Source organism: Euprymna scolopes, chromosome 31 (genome assembly GCF_053919585.1).
Source record: "Euprymna scolopes isolate OS-2025 chromosome 31, ASM5391958v1, whole genome shotgun sequence".
In the NCBI taxonomy this organism is placed as follows: domain Eukaryota; kingdom Metazoa; phylum Mollusca; class Cephalopoda; order Sepiida; family Sepiolidae; genus Euprymna; species Euprymna scolopes.
In genome coordinates, this window is record NC_136512.1 from 29,976,588 (window position 1) to 29,999,965 (window position 23,378).

At 30.0% G+C, this 23,378-nt stretch overlaps 1 protein-coding gene and 1 long non-coding RNA gene across 4 annotated transcripts in view; one reads left to right on the forward strand and one right to left on the reverse strand.

Annotated features, from left to right (window-relative positions):
* The window catches only part of LOC145255668 (RNA-binding protein Musashi homolog 2-like), a 709,158-nt gene that overhangs the window by 563,129 nt on the left and 122,651 nt on the right, over window positions 1–23,378 (forward strand). For all 3 annotated transcript variants that reach the window (XM_080114227.1, XM_080114229.1, XM_080114228.1), the window contains one exon: window positions 921–1,001. In XM_080114227.1, the coding sequence (XP_079970353.1) occupies window positions 921–1,001 (81 nt within the window). The remainder of the gene's footprint in view (window positions 1–920; window positions 1,002–23,378) is intronic.
* Window positions 2,206–2,377, reverse strand: LOC145255669 (uncharacterized). Its single transcript, XR_013863887.1, has 2 exons — window positions 2,311–2,377; window positions 2,206–2,244 (listed from the first exon to the last, which is right to left on the reverse strand). It is a non-coding gene; the product is annotated as an uncharacterized LOC145255669 (long non-coding RNA).

Consider the following 23,378-nt stretch of genomic DNA (forward strand, 5'->3'; position numbering starts at 1 on the left):
GCCATTCAATACATGCCAGCATGTTAAATCGGTGATGATGGTGATAGGAAGAAGGGTGAATGAGTGCAGATGAAAGGTGTGCATGGTGACAAGCAAGAAAGCGAAATAAAAACAATATAATCCGATTTTTATTGGTATATAGATTACAACCGGAAATTTATACAAAGATTTGGGAAGGGGAAGAGAGGGGAAGGGGGTAATTTTTGGTAATGTAATTTGTTTCTTTTATTTTCTTTTGTCATTTTTACTTTGTTTAATGTGTGTGTTTTTTTTAAATCTAACAATTAAATCTTTATTAAATTTAAAAAAAAAATGATTTTTTGTAATTTTCATTTTTAAACTTTATTTAAAAATATTTTTTTCTTTCATTTTTGTTTCCCATTTATTTTTATGGTTTTTCATTAAATTTCTTTTTTCAATAATTTTTCATTTTATTTCTTTTTTTTCATTAATTTTTTTATTTTATTTTATTTTTTCATTATTTTTTCATTTCTTTTTTTCATTTTTTCTCATTTCTTTCATTATTTTTTCATTTTTTTCATTTTTTTTTCATTTTTTTTTCAATTTTTTTTTTCATTTTTTTTTTTCATTTTTTTTTTTCATTTTTTTTTTTTTCATTTTTTTTTTTTTTCATTTTTTTTTTTTTCATTTTTTTTTTTTTCATTTTTTTTTTTTTTCATTTTTTTTTTTTTCATTTTTTTTTTTTTTCATTTTTTTTTTTTTTCATTTTTTTTTTTTTCATTTTTTTTTTTTTTCATTTTTTTTTTTTTTCATTTTTTTTTTTTTTCATTTTTTTTTTTTTTCATTTTTTTTTTTTTTCATTTTTTGTTTTTTTCATTTTGTTTTTTTCATTTTGTTTTTTTCATTTTGTTTTTTTCATTTTTTATTTCTAATTCATTTTTTTCCCATTCTGTTAACAGGCTTTTTTCCTACCGGATTTCCTGGTTATGCCTACGGTAGAGGCTTCCCTGCACTAACACCTGCTGGTTATTATTATCCAGGTATGGAACTCTTACAATTAGCATCTTGGTACCCGGACACACCACTAGGATTTTAAGCATTATACTGAAATGTCGGTCTGTCCTTGCCACTTGTCCAACGTTGTGGTGTGTTTGGCATCAAAATTTCAGCTTACGGGGAACATATGTTTGCTGGAATCTTTCAACCAATGTTAGGTTTTTGATGTATGCAAACGAGACATATCAAAATGAAACGCATGGAAAAAATGGTTTAAAAAAAAGAAGAAAAAAGGAAAGAAGAAACGAGGAACGAAGAAGAAAATACAGAGAGAGAGAAAGAGAGAAAGATGGAGGAAAAACCTTGTATCTCAAATATGATGGAATTGAAACCAAAAAAAAAAAAAAAAATTATGACAAAAAAAAATGGAGAAAGCTTTTTAAAAAAAAAAAACGAAAAAAATGTTATGTGTTAGTGTGTATGTGACTCGAATGCATGTATGTAAATAATTGTGTGTGTGTGTTTATGTATGTAAGAATTGATGACATACAATTAAAAAAAAAAAAAAAAAAAAAAACAAGATGAAACGGCTGGCGTTTGTTTGTTTGACCCAGTTAATCGAATGTTTTCATTTTCGGAAATTTATGAATGTTGCACATGTGCACATCTACATATATATATATATATATATATATATATATATATATATATATATATATATATTGTAGAGATAGATAGATGTATATGTACGTGTGCGAATAATACACACACTAAAATTTTTAATTACATCATTTTAATTTTTAAAATACACAGCATTTTCAACTCTAACCCCAACCTATCATTATTTTTATTTTTTTTGAAGTCCACTAATACTTACTGTATTTATATATATTTTTTTCAATCATCGCTGATTTAAGCTTTCATCATCGGCAGATATTTGTAAAACTTTGGATCAAAGAAAATCTATCGAGAATTGGTACAGGCAGAATCCAATATAATTATTGAAATCTGTCTTTAATGATTCTCACCAGATCTGGATGCTCTGTTTTGATCTGGATTTTCTGTTTCATCTGTTTATTAAATTCATCCGGGCGTGAGCCTAGATGTGTGGTTCATTCAGCTGAGCTTCAGCTTAAATGTGTACTTAATTTATCTGGACTTGAACCTAGATGTGTTGCTTATTCATCTAGACTTGAGCCTGAATTTTGCTTTTTGTTGAGCCTAGATGTGTGGCATATTCATCTGGACTTGAGCCTAGATGTGTGGCATATTCATCTGGACTTGAGCCTAGATGTGTGGCATATTCATCTGGACTTGAGCCTAGATGTGTGGCATATTCATCTGGACTCGAACCTAGATGTGTTGCTTATTCATCTGGACTTGAGCCTGAATTTTGTTTTTGTTGAGCCTAGATGTGTGGCATATTCATCTGGACTTGAGCCTGAATTTTGCTTTTTGTTGAGCCTAGATGTGTGGCATATTCATCTGGACTTCAGCCTAGATGTGTGGCTCATTCAGCTGGACTTGAGCCTTGATGTGTGGTTCATTCATCTGGACCTGAGCCTTGGTGTGTCTCATTCATCTGGACTTGAGCCTAGATGTTTGGCTTATTCATCTGGACTGTGCATAATTCATTAGAGCTTGACCCTAGATGTGTGCCTATCTGGAGCTTACACAAATCATTTCCTGCCCACAAAAAAAGGCTTGTGGTGAAAGAGGAAGGGTTGAGAAAGAGCATAGATTTTATTTGAGAAGAATAATTATTAAAAATTGTTTAAAAAAAAAAGGGGGGGGAAGGGGCAGAGAATATCTTTTCTCAGTTCTTCAGAAAAAAATAATTCTATTTACCTCTCCACCCTCCCTCTCTCACCACCCATCCTCATACCTCTCAACATCTGCACTCAATTTATTTTTTCCAATACCCTCACCCTTCTTCAGCACCTTCAATCCAAATTTTTAAAACAACCCTCCCCCCTGTCCTGACCCCAACTTAAAAAAAAAAAAAAAATTGTGAAATGTAAATTTTAATCTGACATGTAAAAGTACAATCAATGATTTTTTTTTTTACTTACCTCCTTTTTTAACTTAAGGGGGCCATTTTTATTTTATTGTTTTCATTTTTTTGAACAAATAAGTCTGGTGCCAAACATTATGTAGAGAACATTTTTTTAAAATAGATTTTTGGGTGTATGGCATGGTTCATTTGCTTTTTTTTTATCCCACACATAGTGGATGATAGAGCCTGATACTAAACAGAACAGCCATTTAAATCTTGGGCAAGTCTTTCAAAGCCTTATGGCACCTGCACACGCTCTTTTAAAAAATTGTTACTTCAATATTATCTGTATTTCACGCCATCTTAGCGTTTTTTATAAGAAATATTAGAAAAAAAACCCAAAAAAAAACAAAACCAAAGTTGGTCAGACTTTTCTTTGTTTCCTCCAGTTGTGAGAAGGAGTTTTCGATCCTCTATTAAGCATTGTTATTGATTCCAGATTCAAATAATTTTTTTTGTTTTCTTCGAGTTGAATGATGTTTCAAAATGGATGAAAGCAAATACATTTTAAGCCGCCATTTTGGATTAAAATTTAAAATTAAAAAAAAAAAACAAAAAAAACGAAAAGAAATTGTTTAATTAAACTAAATATTTAATAACAGGAAAGCTTTTGTCTCTCTCTCTCTCTCTCTCTCTCTCTCTCTCTCTCTCTCTCTCTCTCAATCTGTTATTTGCAACCATCTCTCTGTTCTTGGAAGAAAAAACTGGATGAAATCAAAAATCATATATCAATGTTGACGCAATTAACCTGTTGATTTTTTTTTTCCTTTTTCAAGTTTACCAAAATTAAATCTTTACAAATAAGTTACTCAAAGCAATGTTTTTTTAATTTTTTTTTTTTTTTTTATTTCTCTCTCCTTTTTTATTGCCCACTGTTTCCTCTCTAAAAAATAAACAATAAAATGGAAGAAAAGATTTGTACATGCCCCATATATATATATATATATATATATATATAATCGTTAGTTATCATTCCAAAACCAGAAGATGTATTTAATTCTCATTCATAATATTTTATTCGTTTTTATTATGAAGTACGTTTTACACGTGTTTCGTTGAATATCGAAAGCCCACCAAACAACTCATCAGAGACAAAAGTATATTCCTTAAAAAAAACAGTTGGAAAGTTTTTTTTTATATGAAATATATATATATATTTTAGGTTTCATTTGATAGAAAAAAATCCAACAGAGTGCTCAATTATTTAATAATAAGAGCGTAATAAGTATTTTTATTTATAATATAGAATATTATAGAAGGACAGATCAAACTGGCACCTTAGGTTTCAAGCTGGGGAGAGCAGCTGAGGCTTCAAGCTGGGAGGATCAAATATGGCTGAAAAAAAAAAAAAAAGCCAGGGAGTGGTTCATAATTAAAACTCAAGAAAACCCAGTATTTTTCTTTCGCCTTGATCTGCTCTACCAGTTTGAAGCCAAAAGTACTATGTTTATCTGAACTTCTGCAATATTATACATTGATATATATGATTTTGTTTTTATATTTTGTGGTTTGTACTTTTTTTCCATTTTATTGTGTGTGTATATACCCAGCTTTATCGAAATACAGACACACACAGTATATATATATGTGTGGGTGTGTGTCTGCATTTAGACAAACTTGGAGCATATATTTCATGCTGTGCAAATATAGCAAATATTCCTAAATTTAATAATTATCTCCACAATTATACATTAAAAAATTGCTTAGATTTTATAATTTGGAAATTATGCTGTTAAGCCAATAAGAAAAAAAAATCAAATACACAATAAATAAACGTTTACATAGCCATTAAGAGTTAATATTGCACCTACCTGGCTCATATTATTTTTGTATTTTAAAGTAGTTTTAATTGCTTTTTTTTTTTTTTTCATCTCAAATATTCACTTTTTATATGGTGTTAGCCAACCTAAGATAGCTGCCGACATTTTCCATCTTTGTTGGCTAACTTTTCGTAAAAAAGTGAATACTTGAGATTTGTAACCATCTCGCTGTTCTTGGAAGAAAAAAACTGGATGAAGAGCATTTAAAACTATTTAAAAACGCAAAACAAAACAAAAAATGAGGTAGGTAGGTAGAAAGGTAACTTTTATTGTGTATGGTCACATTTACTTATTGTATATTTGATTTTTTTTAACACCCCCCCCCCTTTTTTTTTTTTATTGACTTTAGTGCACAATCCCCATAAGTTCTAAACTTTTTAGATAATGGATCATTATTTGTATTATTTGGAATAATCGGACTAATGTTCTCACCTTGAGTGTTATTTGTACACCGTTTCAGTCAGTGTATCCTCTGACCTTCTTCAGGCGCATAAGTTGCCATGTTTGGTAAACAAACATGGCAACTTATACGCCTGAAGAAGGTCAAAGAAATATGGCAACTTATAACATCTGAAGAAGACTGGAGGTTACATCACCTGAAACGTGGTGAAAATAACACTGAACATTACATTGAATTATTCAGATAATTCAAATATTATATTTAATCTCAAATTAAGTAAAAATAAATATCTTGCTGGTTTTAACCTTATAGAAAGTAACAAAAGTAACCTAAAAATCAAAAAATAGCAATGAAGAGAAAAAAAAAAGCATGTGAAATTTGCAAAAAATAAGTGTTTAAATTTTCAACAATCATAATATTTGTGGGCCAAAAAAAAAAAATTTTTTTTTTTTTTTCATTTTAGAGCTGGAAGTTTAATTTTTATACTGAATTTTGGCTTTGGGGGTCTGTTTAATTGTTATATTTTTTGTCGTGGAGCCTAAAATAGTGGATTTTATTTAGCCCATTTGAAAAAAAGAAAAGTATGTTATATCTGTTAATTTTTTTTTTTCTCGATTTATTGATAGTATTTCAAAAAAAATAAAAATTAAAAATCACATTTTATCCAATTTAATTATTAAAACCTATATTATCAATAAATTCTTTTTTTTTTTTTCAATTCGTGTGTTTTTTTTGTTTTTTTTTTTTATTGCGTTTGTTTGTGCAGGATGCACAATACTGGCGTTTTGTTTCCACTTGATACTATCACAGGCTTGGTCCGGGTGAAAGCTGCTTTCACGAAGGTCATTATTCAATGCACCTATGCGTCTTACCAGCAACCAATGATCAGCGTAACTTTCTCATAAACAAAAAAGTTAAACAAAAAAAAAAAGTCCCTTATCGTCATTTCCACCAAATGTGCCCCCCCCCCCCAGTGCACATTTGAGTTATCGCCAGTGAGCAATCAAGAAATGATTAACAAAACAGTCTTTTTACATACATGCACAGTTGCTGGTCTTTCATTTTTTTTTTTTTGTCGTTTATAACTCGCCGTTTCCTGTGTGGTTGCATCGTCTAGTGGCTGTTGATCGGCTGTTTAACCTATTCAACTAAAACTCATACAAGGAAACACAGTGGCTTGTTGGCTTTCAAAGGTTTTATTTAGAAAAGAATTGCTTTTGGGATGAGATGTTATGTAGTTGGTGGGTGTATAGCATTATTGTCAGTGTTTATCAACAGTGTGACGTCTAGTGGTTAAAATGTTCTTCTATTGTTGTATGCGTGTCTAAGTTTCACATATAATAAAACAGTTCATCAACATCAGTCTACATAGTGCACAGGCAAAAATACATACCCCCCTCTCTGTGGTGTCTTTACCTCATCTCATTATTCAAGTTCATCTCCCTCAAAAGAAACGAAACAACAATAGACTATACATGGAGACACAGTGAAGATTTGTTGGCTTTCAAAAGGTTTTATTTAGAGAAGGATTGTTTACAAGAGGGGAGAGACCACTCTAATTCTGGTTACTTTTTTTTTTTTTTTTTTTCTAACTTAGGGATTGAGAGATCACATGGCAGACATTGTGATGACATTCATTTAGACTCTCTCTACATTTTCAGATGTATGTTGTCTCTCAAGCTTCCGAACTCAGCCCCTCGATTGCCTAGAAACTCTGTTCTGTCCTCTGAACACGTGACTTCAGTTTATGTAATATTATTCGACACCTGTATTTCTAGCAAGTTTTGACTAGGAAGCTAACTTTGACCTCACCCCCTCCTGCTTCAATCATGCCCCTTATACTGTGTCCATTTCTGTTTGGAAATGGAATGGCACTAACCTTCTGCAGATTTAATCGGCTTTCTCCAAAGGAGGAAGTTCCATGGGAATATGAAATTCACAAGCGGTCCCCAGTTGCATGTATGTCCCCGTTAGGGGAGATGACGGCGTTAGGTTTTTGCAACTCTTGCAGAGAGGTGTCGACATCCTCCCACATACAGCGTCTGGAATTCCCAAATTGGTCATCCGTCTGGTACTAACCAGGCTCAACGTTGCTTAACTTTGGTGATCTAACGAGAACTGGTGCGTCAATATGATTGTGCTGTACACTTATTTGTTTGCCGCCAGGTTATCCTGACATGTACTAAATGTGACCCCTTGCCAAAATTCATACTTAAATATAATCTCTACTTACTGTCGTAGGATCCCAATATATAAGAGAAGGCCAATGATGACCTGCGCAATAACCTCCTGTAAAACTAGCCTTCATTTGGACCAAGACTTTGATTCTGTCAGGTAGACAAAAGCCCAGAACTATCGCAAAAGAAATAGAAAAAAATATTGATAATATAAATGTTAAGATTAATTTTACTGAAATGTGATTTTTTTTTTTTTATTTACTTTTTGACACTATCACTCATACTTATGTCAATAATGATAAAAAAAAAAAAAACGAAACAAAAGCGCATTGGCTCCACCATGCATACAAACCTCTCGAACCCAATCCATTCAAGAGTTATCCCCCATTTTAACTTTCTTCTCTTATTCAAAAACGAGTACAGAACTAAATGGCAGGGCTTTCAAGTTTGTGAGAAAACAAAATTGGTTTAAAATTCTAACCCCCAACCCTGACCCCCCCCCACTTCATTCAAACATTGTAAAAATCCCCTCACCCTGCCCCGCAAATAAAGATAAAAAAATAAAAAAACAAATAAAAATAAAATTGTTGTTGTTTTCTTTTTCTTTTCCTTGTAAAAAAAAAAAAAAAGTAAAAACCCAAAATGCCTCACAAAAATGCATTTAAAATTTCTTTATTAAATCCCTCATTTAAAAACTAAAAATAGAAAACAAAACTTTATTAGTGAAAAAAAAAAAGAAAAAAATGTATTTGGCTTCCACATAAACTTTCAAGGTTTAGTTTAAATACCAGAAAATCAAGGTTATCCCTATAACAGACCTAGAGATCTAGAATTTTTATTTATTATTTTTTTAATTGGAAACAAGATCTCCAGTCAGCCAGCAAATATCTTTTTAGCTGCTAAGACTTCGCTATCATTGCTCTGAGAAAATTTAATTCATGTTGTAGCCTGCAGGGAAGCATTCCCATGGTAATGTTTCATTGTTACTAGAAATATTTTCTGAAAAGGAATTCTAACTCCTCAAATTATTTAAAAAGAACTTAATATTTTTTATGAAAAAATATTTCATTTTGTTAACAAATTGAATTTTTTAATGCTATTTGTTTTAACAAAAAAAAAATGAAAAGAGTGATAATCCAAATTTAATATTTTGTACCCCTAAACAAAGCATATTGCCACTTGGAATGTAAGGGGCTACTATTTAGGATCATGTCTTACAGGTTACTGTGGGGAGTTGAGCAGCAAGATTCACATTATATTCAAACTGTTGTGGGTTAGTATAGTTAGGAAAGCAGGAATCAGAGAGGAAATTCAAAAATTTAGCAGTCCGAGGAAAGAAGGCTTTCCAGCATCTATATATATATTTTTTTGAATAAACAAGGAGTCAATACAAAAAAATAAATAAAATAAAAATATATATGTAAAACTATCAAATTTAGCTTTATTAAAAACGGTAAGAATTACAGTTTAAATTTTAAGAAATTTTCTTAATAATAGCGAAAAAAATAATTCTCAAAATGCCATTGTGACTTTTTAAAGTATACTCACAAACTTGTAATCCAAATGTAATTTATGATATACTAGCCAGGCCCGTATCCTGGCGTTGCCCAGGGAAGATATAAAATAAGAAGTTAACGAAAAAATAAATGATTTAATGTTTTTTATTACTAATAACAGCAAAATATAGTTGTCAATAAAATTTAATTTTGACTTTTTGCATTATACTCAAAAACTTGTGATCCAAATCTAGTTTATAATACAGAACCTCGGCTAGAATAAACTTACGGTAGAAATCCCTTTCGAAATTAAATTTTCTCTAAGCAATGAGAATGAAGTGTAAAGGACATCTGATGACCGACTGAAAATTTTGCCTTCAATAAAAGACATCAAATGTTAGAGCTGTTGGCCTTTTATAGGGATAGCCTTGCAGCAGAAAAATTACAGTTTTACTTTTTTGTTTTTTTTGGTTTTTAAATTTTATTTTCATTTTGATTTTAAAATAATTTTTTATCCACTATGAACAAGAAAAAAATTTTCTAATTAAAATTCCATGAAAGATGGTTGCTAATTTATTGGGCCTGGCCTGGCCTATAAAGTAAACCTTGCCATGAAGATCCTCAAACTTTGCGTGAGTGTGTCTTATTTATTTATTTTTTTTCTTTAATATATTTATACTTTTTTTTTTTTTTTTTTTTTTTTTTAAATTTACGTATTAATGATCCTAAAAATTTCATTGAATGAAGGGTGGGATGTTCCGTGAAACAATCAGAAGAATGGAACAAGAGGTGAAGAGGTCAAGAACAAAACTTTTTTTTTTTTTTTTTGATAAAAAACTTTTTTTTTTTATTAAAGAATTTTTTTTCAATCTGTGCATGAGAAAATGTCCCATTTCCCCCCAGCTCCCCTACGCCAAATTTCCTCAAATTAAGTTTAAAAAAAAATGAAAAATAATAAATTTCTCCAATCCTACATCCCTTTCATTTTTATTGTCATTTAAATACCTCTACTACCAACTTACATCTACAACCCTCGACAAAACAAAACGAAAAAAAGCCAAAAACTGTTGTGATTACAAATACTTAAAAAATTAATGTCTTTTTGACTTTAAGAGGAAACATTTTTTCAACAGAAAATCTTAAAAAACGAAACAATAATCTTTGTGTGTGTATGTATATATATATTATTATGCACTGAGGATTGGTCATATGTCTCACCGAAGATAATTAATTAATTACATATAAATATAAAATATTACTAATCAAAGATTTATAGATTAATTTACCACCGGGACCCATTGGGTCAGTATTTATTATAAAAATCATTAAAAATATAGTCTCTTATCTTTGGCAGTGGTTGGAAATCATGTTCATAAGGATTCCAAAGTCAAAGAATTTCGCAAACTCAGACTACACTGTGATGTCATAATAAACTTTTTGTTCTCTTCCCCTCTCTCTTCTTTATCACTATTTCTGTTTTAATTATTTGCGTCATTCCATGCGTCCCATCATTTCTCTCCGTTATTTAATTTATTCACCTTAAATGTTTGAAAGTTATCCTTATCATTTGCTATGACCAATTCTGCACGTTTTAATTAAATTCCAAACATCCTTGGATAATCCGTCTCTTTCCATGGTATCCAATGCTAATTTCTGATCTGATCAGAATCGGATCTTCAATATTTACACAGTAACAACCCTGAGAAAGGTGCAAGCTGTTTGCAGTTAGTATTATTTTCAACTGAGCCCTGCTAGCCTAACCCTATGTTGTATGCCATTCCCAATACCACAGGAAGGATTGGATTTTAGGGGTGATGGCCAATGCGTTCTATGCCTAGTTCAAATTTGATCGGATTTGTGGAAAAGGTATGAATCAACCCCCACCCCTCCATACACACACTGGTTGGGGCTATACTATATTTTAAGAGTTTCTTTTTAATTTTGAGATCGAAAACTTTTTTGTTTTTTTTTATAAATTTATATCAATAAATAATTGGTATGTAATAAATAAAATTTTGAATAATAATCGATGAATAATCAATCTATAAAAAATTAATATGCTGTACATCACATAGATACAAGAAATACCCAAGAAGTCTTAGGCATTGCACAGGATTAAATAATTATCTTTGGTGAGCCTTATAGCCAAACCTGTATATTATAAAATTATATATATAATATATATAAATGAGAAAGGTAGTTTGCTTAAAGCATTGCTGGTAAATACATATGGAGGAGTAAAAGCTTACAGCATGCAGGGAATATATGAACAAAAATGGACAAATGAAAAAAGGTCTTATTTGTTTTTGTTATTTTTTCTTCGTATATCCATTTATTTATTATTTTTAGATAATTACAATATAAATCAGTAAACATGAACTTACTGTTTGATATAACCGGGATGGTGGAGGTTTTAATATTTCGAGAATACATCTCTTTTTCAAAAAGAAAGATATCAAAGAATGTCCTCAAGACCCCGATAACAATAATAAAAAAAAAAAATGTTATCAGGGTCTTGAAGACATTCTTTGGTCTCTTTCCTTTGGTTTATGTTTATTGATTTGTATTTTGATTATCTTTTAAAAATAAATTAGTATACGAAGATAGAAATAGCAAAAAACAAATCAAATAAGACTTATTTTTTCATTTGTTCATTTTTTTTATACATCATACCAATATAACAGCTGGTTCCCTGCATTGCTATAGTTTTCTTATACTCCTATAATATATATATATATATATATATATATATATATATATATATATAAATAAAAGTTAAAGGGGGTAAGAACAGCAGTCTAAAGAGCAGTGTATTTTAATGTGATAGTAAAATTACTAATTTAATTAAAATACAAGAAAAAAACAGTGCTCGTTGTAATGCAGATATATAAGCTCGATAGGCAAATATCCTAGAGCTACTTTAATATTTAGTAATGTGATTGATAAATTAAAATTTAAAAAATTATATGATATAATTAATTTAAAATTAAAAATCCGTTTCATAAGAAAGAACACAACAAAATTAACTTTGTGTTCCTTCTTATGAAACAGATTTTGAATTTGAATTTTAAATTATCAATCACATTACTCATATATATATATATATATATGTATATATATATATATATGTGTGTGTGTGTACAGAAACAAAAATGACGGATCTGTTAAAACCCAATTTTGGTTAGTTTATATTAACTACAAAAAAAAATTCTGTGTGTATGTGCGGGTGTTAATGTATGTTCAGTGTATATGCGCTACTTGTAAAGAAAGCATATATTGTGTGTATGTGTGTGCAATTTTGAATAGAATGCTGATATATATATTATGCATATGCAACTTATATGTATATATGTGCAGTTTATGCAGAATGCATATATCCACACGATTTTGACCTAGCAACATTTGAAAATAAAATATTCAATTGTTTTTTTTATTATTGTTTTTTTTTCCTCAACAAAAACAGAAGTGTGTTTTTTTTACCTTCTCCTTTTTTGTTTTTTAAATAAGTAAAAGAAATTTTTTTGCGTTTTTACGTAAAACTTTAAAAAAGAAAGAATTTTTTTTTTTTTTTACCTTTTTTTTTTTTCTTTTTAAATTTTCGATGAAGGGAACAAATCGTTAATCATTCATTCATTCCTAATAATATCTTATTTATCTCACGAAGAAAAAATAATCAAGAGAATTATCTTCAAAGTATTATCATATTTTCTTTTTTAATTTAAAGTTGCAAATAGATTTACCTTAAAAATCAAGGAACAATTTTTTAATTAAAATGTTTTTTTATTTTTTTTTTGCATTTCAAAAAAGTCTTTTCTAAAATAATTTTTTTAATCAAAAGAATAATAAATTTATTTAATTAAAACGAAATTAAAATGAAAAGAATTTAATTTAAATAATCAAAAAGTATTTCAATAAAAAAAATTTTTAACTTAAAAAATAATTTGAAATTTTATTTTTAATTAAATATTTTAATTTAAAAGACATAATTTAAAAAAAATGTTTTTTTTAATACTATCAAATTTAAGATTTACTATGAAGCAGGGAAACAATTACTTTGTTACGCTAACATATATCAGGGTCTCTGTGTCTGCATAACTAAAAAGCAAACATAGTTTACTGTTTAAAACTGGTTCTACTACAGAGTGACCTCCACACACACCAAAAAAAAAAAAAAAAAATGTTTTAAGAATGTACTTTTGAGCCGAGTTTAGTGGGTGATCAGAGTTAAAATTAACAAAAAAGCAAACACAATTTACTGTTTAAAATTGGTTTTACTACAGAGTCACCTCACTTACACACAGCAAAATCAATTAAAAAAAACGTTATCACCATAAAATATGACCATCATTAAAAACATTAATAAAATTCACAATCCTTTCAACAATTCAACCATATTTCGTACAAATATGCTTCAGTCTTTGCCTGACTTGTCCACCAAGCTTCACTTAGGAATATCCAACAGTTTTTTATCACTATTCATCAATACACAGGGCCACTTTAGTGATTGTCTCATCAGTAGGAGCTGTTATTGTCAATATTGAATGCAGGTGTATTTATCTACGCTTGACTTGTCCACCAAGTTTCAGCCAGGAGTGTCTAACAGTCTTTGTTTTAGCGCCATTCAATCCTAACTCAACAATAATAATAGACGATGTACAAAAATTGCCAATAACTTTGACCCACCCAATCCACATTAATTTGGGTACACTCCTTTCCTGGCACAGCTTTAACTGTAGCTGTGATTCCCACGTACATGCCATGATCTTTAGAGTTAATTATACTATAACATCATAAAAAAAAAAGCCTCTGTCCAGTCTTGAATACCTCCTGTAAGGTTAGCTATGTATGTAATTATGAGGTAAGGGTTCTCCTGAATAGACACTGCTCGAGTCCAGTGGCAAATAGAGGTCCAGGACGGCTGAGACAAGCAAAGAGCATATACAACACCTGCAATTCTCAAATGGTCACCCATTTAATACTGACCAGGGTCAACATTGCTTAACTCTGGTGATCCAATGAGAACCGGTGTGTCAACATCATTACTATATATACATCTACTGGATTAAACAAATCATTCATATTAATCGCATTTCTTTCAACTACTAGAGTGCAGTTGATTAATAAAACAATTATAAATAACTAGTGGGAACTGTGGAAACTCCACAGTGACATCTTTCATATTTAATATATTGCTGCTGGGCATACTGTGGATGTTAAGCATGAATGGAGACCCCCCCCCCCCCGCAATATTATTGTAGCCATTTTGTTAAAACTGTAAAACTACTTATCTAAGTAATCTGGTTAATGTAGTGTCAAACTATATCTGGTTACTACGGTTTACTCCAATATCCTTATACTAGTCCGTGACATATTTCCATTGTATGGACATCCGGCGCGAATGGAAATCCTATGATATCATTATATCATGTTTAGACAGAACAGATACTACCGTTGGATCCTAGCTAAAAGACCAAGAAGGCATATTTTAGTTTCATGTGCGGTTCAAAAGTGGCATAATTTTTTTAAATTAAAATTTTTTTCTTACATTGAGCCTGTTTATTAAAAAGGAGGATAGAAGGTAATAATATACTACGAACATTAAATTAATGAATCTATATTCTAAGTTAATGTTCATAGTATGTTATCACTTTCTATTCTCCTTTTTGAATAAATAGGATCGAATAATTCATATACTGGAAACCGTGACACATGTATGTACATACAAGATAATATGGTATTAAGATATAGATGCACCGGAACATTACTGCATTTACACTCTTCCATACATTCATAATCCGTTCTGCAATCCAATCAAATTTTGTACAGATAGGAGCTTTGGTTGCTTCCTGACATGTCCACCAAGTTTCAGTTGTGAATGTCAAACAGTCTTTGTTTTATCGCTGTTCAATAATAGACACACCTAGAAACGATGTGCAAAGATTGCCAATAACTCTTACTCCCCCCTCCTGATCTTCTACTGTGACTGTTCTTCTTCGGTTCAGGAATAGTCTGGGTATTGTTTTGATAGACATTAATCTTTGAAATAAACTCGCAGATAAAAATCTGAGGGATTGATATTCGGTGATTGTAAAGCCTATTCAAGATTGCACCATCTAAAGTGTTCCTTGCATACTACTTAATAGTGATATAACAAAGACTGTTGGATATTTACGACTAATTTGGTGGACAAGTCAATCATACATTGAAGTCTATCTGTACTGAATATGGTTAGATTGCAGAAAGGATTGTGTATTTTATTAAGGATTCTGTCAGTGGCACCCTGTATCTCCATGCGTTTTAAGAGTGTACTTTTGAGCCGACTTTAATATAAAGTAATGGGTGGCTCAGTGTTCAAATCAAGATCTTAAAGCCGTTTACGATGAATGTACATTCAGTGTGTATTTATATTCCATACTTGAACATCTGAATGGAGTGGGGTGTCACCTTTTATCTTCATGTGTTTTAAGACCGATATATTTTGAGCCGAGTTCAGTAATTGTGGTTCAGTGATCAAATCAAGATCTTCAAGCTATTTATGGACGAATATACATTAAGTGTACGTTTATATTCTGCACTTGAACATCTCAATGGACCGGGGTGCCACCTTGTATCCTCATGCGTTTTAAGAGCGATGTACTTTTGAGCCGAGTTCAGAGTAAAATAATGGCGGATCAGTGTTAAAACATCTGAGTGGTATTTTAGTGGAGCAAAATAATTTTGCCTTGTTTTAATAGGATTTTTAACTCCATTTTGTTATTACTATGAAAAGAGGAATCAATATTTGTATATATCTTCATTATCGAATATGTTTGACTCTTGGCTGCCTGCAGTGTGAAACAGATTCAGGCTGTCCAAGAGACCCTACAAATATGCAGTACAAATCAAGTGGATTATAATTTAACCACATCTGTTTTTGGGCAAAATGTTAAACTGAAATCGTACAAAGCTTTCCAAATTTTATGGCTTAGTCAAAAGTTATAGATGTTGCAGAGCCACAGCTTAGTGCTTATTTTGGGCAAATGTGTTTTAATAGTGATGTGAAGTTTTTTTTTTTAAATTTGAAAAAAAAAAAAAAAAAAAAAAGAAAAGAAAAAATACATATAACAAAATCATTAGGAATTGGGTTGGTAAATGTGAACCACCTCTTCCTTAAAAAAAAAAAATTAAATTAAAAAAAAAAAGTATGTATATATTTTTAGAATGACACAAAGGGTAGAGGGTCAGAAAGTAATAATAATAAAAAATAAAATAATGAACGAACTCAGCCTGAACCCTTAAATAGTGCATGATTAGATGTTTAAGCAGTAGTAAGTAAATAGTTAGTAATATTAAACCTTAAAAATGAAAACAAAAAAAATTAAATAACATTAAAACAAAAAACATTTTTAAAAAAATATATATATGGAACGTAAACCATTTCTTGCATATATATTGTTCATTCTATTATATCAAATTTATTATTGAAAATGTTACATTTTTTGCAACAGAACCATTATTTATTTTTATTTTGTGGGGCGGGGGGGATTTTTTATCTTGTTTTTAATTTTTTAAAAAATCCGGGTCTTTTTTTTTTTTTTTAAGTTGTTTCAGACCCAAAGCAAGTGGTGTGATACTGTTTTTGATGTTACTATTGTATCGTGGTACATGTTACTAATCTGTCACATATCTCACTCTTAAAAAAAAAATAAATAAATAATACCCCAGGAAATTAATTACATATGTATTATTATTATGATTATAATTATTTCCTAAAGCAAAGAAAAAAATTTTTCCGAAAAGAAACCTCCCTTCCATTTAATATTTTTAATATCCCGCTCCTAATTTTCGTACCTAAAAAAAATTAAAAAAAAAAGTAACTGACTCTATAAGTATAAAACAAATAATGTTCTGATTAATACAACTATTTATTATTTGAATATCGTACTTCTAATTCTCCTTTCTTTAAAAAAAAAAAAAAAAGTAACTGACTGTATAAATATAATGAACCATTTATTATTTGGAATATCACTTTTCTTTTCAAAAGTAACTGGCTGTATAAATATAACAAACTATTTATTATTTGGAATATCTTGCTCCTAATTTTCTTATCTAAAAAAAAAAAAAACTAACTGTATAAGTATAAAAAATAATGTCCTGATTAATATACCCAATTATTATTTGAATATCGTACTCTTTATTTTCCTTTCGTATAACCAGTAACTGACTGTATAAATATAACAAACCATTTATCTTGCTCCTAATTTTCTTATCTAAAAAAGTAACTGACTGTATAAATATAATAAACCCTTTATCATTTTGAATATCCCCTTTCTTTTAAAACATAATTGACTGTATAAATATAACAAATAAACCATTTATTTCGAATATCTTTCTTAAGCATAACTGACTGTATAAATAAACAAATAATGTTCCAATTAAAACAACCATTTATTACTTTGAATGTCGCCCTCCTAATTTTCTTCGTTCAAAAAAGTAACTGACTGTATAAGTATTAAACAAATAATGTCCTGTCTAATACAACCATTTAATATTTTGAATACTACACTCCTAATCTTCCTTTCTATATAATATAATATTCTATTACATAACAAGTAACGCCCGGATTTTAGAAGTCGGACCCAAATAGCATTTAAACTGAGAAATCAAACTTTTGATTCTGATTAGCCAGTTCCCATTTGTTATTGTTGTGCCATGTTGTTTGCTGTAGTTGAATACACTTCAGTAAATTATTTTTTTTTTTAAGGTGGGGGCGGGGGGTCCGGTTCAGTATTGCTGTAATACATAGACATTCTTAAATAACCACCTTAAAAACTTAACTCATACGAAAAACTCTTACTAAAACAATAAGTTACTTAACTATTAATGTTTCTTGCTAGCTTTTAGTATAAAGATATCCCAGGCAACGCCGGGCCACACACACACGCACACACACACACACACACACACACACACATATATATATAAGGATTTTGTTGAGAAGTTAAAATAATAATGGTTTTTTAATATCCCCCCTTATTTTCATCAATTCTTGTTCACAGAATTCTTGTGAATTTGGTGTTGAGCATTTGACATTTTGTGACAATGTTTTAACTGTACATTAACCCTTAGGTATTACTGCAGATTAACACCCTCCGTTAAATCACACTCCATCCTATCCCCAAAATCAGATTCTACATTTTTTAGGCGATTACATGCAAACATCAAAATAAAAGTTTAGCAGAAAGAAAAAAAAAAATTAATTTAGAATGCAAAGTAAAGTCTGTATTTAAAATTTGCCTAAAATGATCTCGCGTTTCTACATTTTTTTAACATTCTAGAACAATTTTTTTTTTTTTTTTTTTTTTTTTTTTTTTAGCTACAGGTGATTAATCGTGGCTCCCATAAACAACTTATTTGTATAGGCCACGGATAAATCCTGCCTGTTGTTTTAATGAGTTTTTTTTTTTTTTTTTCTTCCCCTAAAAAGCAAGACTGGTCTGGAAAAGAAGGATCATTTTATGCTAAATTTAATTCAATAACCTATTTTTTTAATTTTCAGCAAATTTTTCAGGATGTTCACACGTAATCACCTAAAAACAAAACAAATTTTAGAATCTCATTCAAAAAAAAAAAATTCTTTTTGCAGGGGGTGGGGGTGGGGTCGTTCATCAGAAGGTGTTACTCTGAAATTTACCAAATCTTATTTTTTTTCCTTTTATGGTTGAGCATACAACTCGAAAAATTATCATCAAAGCTTTTAGCTAATTATAATTAATGAGTATTTAGTTAATTATAATTAAATTAGTATTTAGTTAGTGATAAAAAATGAAAAAAAAATATATATAGTTTTTAATTTATATAAAAGTATAGTTAAAAATTAGGGTTCATATTCAGAATTCAACCATATTAAAAAAAAAAAAAAAAAAATACAGAAAAATTTTATGATCTGCATACCCGTCACAGGACGAAGAATTCATATACCAAAAATCACATAAATTGATCAATCAGCTTTATTTTTAACTAAGAAAATCAAATTTTATGAGTAAGCAAGAAGGGGCAGTCTCGCGTCGCCATCTTGAACAAAACAAAGGCAAATAAATCCACACTAATTCAAAGTTGCGAGATCAGCCTTGTAATGCTACCGATTTCACATTAATAGCTTTAAAAATTGATAAAAAATAGTTTTCTTTATAAAAATAAAAGTACTTGATCAATCTACGTGACTTTTGGAATATGACATTTTTGTTTCATGAAGCTTTTTTTTTTTTTTTTTTAGGTTGAATTCTATATATGAACTGAGAGTAGTTAAATATAGAATTTATAGTTAAAGTTAGATTCCATTTTTTTTCCACAAATAATTCATACCACATACTAAAAAAAAAAAAAAAAGAAAACATTATTAGTTGATATAATATAGATTTTAGTATTTTATGTATGTGCATATGCCCAATATGTAAACATACACGAACGTTTTTTTTTTGTTTTTTTTTTTTGTTTTTGTTTTTTAAACTTCACTTTTCATTGGAATATGCTATTCATCTTGAGCCAACCATGGATTTGTGAACTTATTTTTGACTGCCGGATGTCCTTCCTGTTGTTGTGAACAGGGGAGGTAATAAATTGCAAATCTAGTATTTATTTAGTGTGACATTTTAATGAATACTTAAAACGGGTTTTATCCAGTTTGTTACAACACCTTTGTTGACAAATGACGTAGTTTAAAAAGGTACAAAAACCACAACCTTTGTAAAAAAAAAAAAAAAAAAAAAAAAAAAAAAAAAAAATTATCTGTTTTTAAAGTTTTTTTTCCCCCCTAAGTGTGCGTGTGATTACTGTGTGTAAAAGATTAGTATATTTGAAAGTTTGGTAATTTTCCAGTGTAATTAACATCCGAGAAATCGAAAAAAAAAAAAAAAAAAAAAAAAAAAAAAAAATAATATATATATATATATATATATATATATATATATTAAAGTAATAAAACAACTTTCACCAAACGCAACAGTCAAATAAAAGTAGAGTCTGTCAGGCATGTGTATGCAGTATAATGATTTATGGAAGTAAAACTTGGCCAATGATATTATAGGGAGATATGTGCAGAACAGGAGACTCTGATAGTATAGCCACATTGAAATTATGGTGAGAGTTCTTGGGCTAGTAAATGTAGAGATAGCAAGATAAATTGAGAGAGGAATGCCAAGAAAAACACGAGGGAAAGTTATAAGGATGGACTTCAGAGAAAGAAAGATAAAGCCAGAGATAGGTTAGTAAACTTTAATAGTATGGGCACATTGGCGAACAAGGAGGATCAGGTACTAATGTGATTGTAGATGTTGGGGTATGTTCAATGAACTTTTGTCAATACTAACCAGCAGAGAGTTATTCCTGTTTACTAAAGGAAGATTATTAGGTATGTTCATGCAATATGATGATGTAGCAAAATGAAACCTGGCTGCTGATGGTTGAGGATATGCATTGCATGGAGGGAAATTATATGAGAATGATACAATGAATGTGTAATATGAGTCTTAAAGACGAACTTAATTCTGATGACTTCAAAGGAAGATGTAATTTGGACAGCATAGATTTTGGTGATATGAGCACATTGAAAAACGATGTAGGCAACTTTCTGTCTTGCAAGACAATGGCTTTCTGCATCTAATGCACTGCAGCGTCTGCTGCAGCTATATAGTCAAAACTGAAGTTGCCTCTTGTGTGAGAGATAAAGAGACCTAAGTTTACCCAGTTACCAAAGTCACTCTCTCAGTGTAGCAGACAAAATCTGACAAAAAGGCGAGCCAATACGGTCAGAGCCAGCACCGCTGAAGGAGTTGCTGGAGAGGCGTTGCAGTGTTTCACTATCCACCTATTGGGACTCCAAACCAAATTTTTATCAGGGTTTACTCCCTTAATCTTTGCCTTTCCCAAAGCATCAGAGCTATTTTCCAATAGTTGGGGACATTGAAAGAATGAATGAAAATTATAAGATTAGTAGATGGAGAACCGTTGATTCTGTTCATGGGGAGGGGCATGGGTAACATAGTTGTGATAAGGATAGACTTGAGAGAAAGTCGGATAAGTAAAGAATCGGCCAGAAATAGGTTAGTGTGGAAGTCAATTTCTTAAAGCCGTCCAACACATGCCAACATGTAAAATGGACGTTAAACCGAATATGATGATGATAAACTGTATATTTGTAATGTTCTGAAACTGTTCGAAAGGGTTTTTTCTTTTCTTTTTTTTTTTTTTTTTTTTAAATAAGATTTGGTTCACTTGATTACTCATCCCTTTCAACAGTAGGGTTTATACATCTCGCCGACCGCAGATCAAAATTGCATCGCTCTGGATCCATTCTTATTCGGGGAAAAAATTAAACACGGTTTTGTAGCTGCTGTGATGATTTGGATCCCACAATAATCATTTCTTATTTTAAGTTGCGAGTTCAATCCTCACTAGTAACCTATGATTTTGAAATTTTCCTTAATTTTCAAACTATACGCCACGCAAAGACGAACCATTTTATTTATAGCGGAGATGAAGCAAGTCGGGGACACTTTCACTGCTATATCCTGATGCAGAACCATCATATCCACCACGGGTTACCTACATCTTTCATTCATCTTCGAGATCTGTAAGCAGCCATATTTATTTATTTTATTTTTTTTGTGCTTATGCACTTATTGGACAGCGCTATTTTTAAATAGCATTTTCGAGTTAAATTAAACTTTTACGATATCATTTTCATTAAATTGTTAGGCGAAAATACAAAACAGTTACAAAAAACCCTTCTCTCCCATGTTAAGAATGGCTTTTTAAATAACCTTATTTCAGCACGGTTCAATAAGTGCATAAGTACCTTTTTTTTTCTTTTTTTTTTTTTTTTTTTTTTACTATTTCTGAAGTAGAACTATTGACGAAATCTTATTTTGAAAAAAAAAAAAAAAAAAATTAAACAGTTTCAGAACTTTTAAAGGGTACATGTCGGTAGAAAATTAAATGTTATAGCGTTTAGGAAAAATTATTTGTTATATATTTTATTTTTGCCTTTCGATTTCTTTGCTGTTAACTATATTGGAAGATTTCTGAAAGTTTTTTTTTAAGTTTTTGTTTAATAATATAACGAAGGAATTCCACTCATCTTCTGAATAACAATATCATTTAGAAACCCATTTCATTGTTTTCAAGTCTTTCAGGAAAGCATTTTTTGCTGAATGCAGAATAGTTAAGTCGAGAAATCGTAAACAACCCCCTCTTGAAAAAAAAAAAAAAAAAAAATCAAATAATTTATACTAAACCTAGTAAAATCTAATTATCTACCGACCTGTATACTTTTTACTAAAATCAGTTGTAAATTTTCTTTTTAGCTGGTCTATCTTCGCACATACAAACTAAAATGGCCACCAAGATGTTGCTTAACTATGTGTCTTTGTGTGTGTGTGGCGGGGGCATTGCTCATGCTGACAAGAGATTAAAAAGAAGTGTTTGTGGTGGGGTAATTAATTTTATTTTTAACAATGCTTAAAAAAAATTATGGTGAATGAAAATATAATTTTTATGTCTGTTGCAAAGACGGGTCTGAAAGAAATCAATTTTTTAAATAAAGGAAAAATCTTCAAAATAGTTTCAGCTCGTTAAAAAGTATACAGGTCGGTAGGTAATTAAATTCTGTTGCGTTTAGTGTAAGCTATTTGTTGTTATTTGTTTTTGCTTTTAGTGTAAAGATTTCTCGACTGTTAACTATTTTGCACTTTTACCGTTGAGGGTTAGTTTTAAACTAAAACCTCAATGTGGTGGTGGTGGGGGGGGATCTTATTTCAATGGATGGTATGGGAAAACTCATCTTGGATTTCTTCCTCCTATTTATGGCCCTTTTTTTTTTTTTTTTTAGTTCATGTTGTATACAGGGAGATAATTTATCTCGAGTTTGGTTTTCTATTTTATTTCTGCAACAATTCATTTCAAACATTAAAAAAAAAAAAATTTTTTTTAAACAACTCATTTTATTTACAAAAACGAGAAAGAAAATATTAATATTGGGTGCTTGTTCAGAATCCCCGCTCCCACCCCCATATTCGAAAAAAACAAAACCAAAATTAAGAAAAGTCTGTATAATGTACGTACCCGTGACTGAAAGAAAATATTGTATCATGTAAATTGATTAAGTAGTTTATACTATATATATATAGAGAGAGCAAGAATAGCATTCTTTGAAACTCCGCAGAATAAGGACTTAGTAAATTGTTTTTTGGGGTATTCAGTGGAACAATAAATTTTGATGGTAAATTTCAACTTACAGGTTTAATTTTTTAATATATATTTTTAAGCAATAAATAGGAATTTATAAGCATTACAAAGCTGAAAAAGTATTTCACAAGTTTGAATTATTTGGGATTATCTCCCGTGTTCCTTGAGACTGTTTTCAAAATGGCATTGCGAGCCAGTAGTTTGTAGGTTAGTCATAAAGTTTGATTTTCTTATTTCAAAATAAAATTA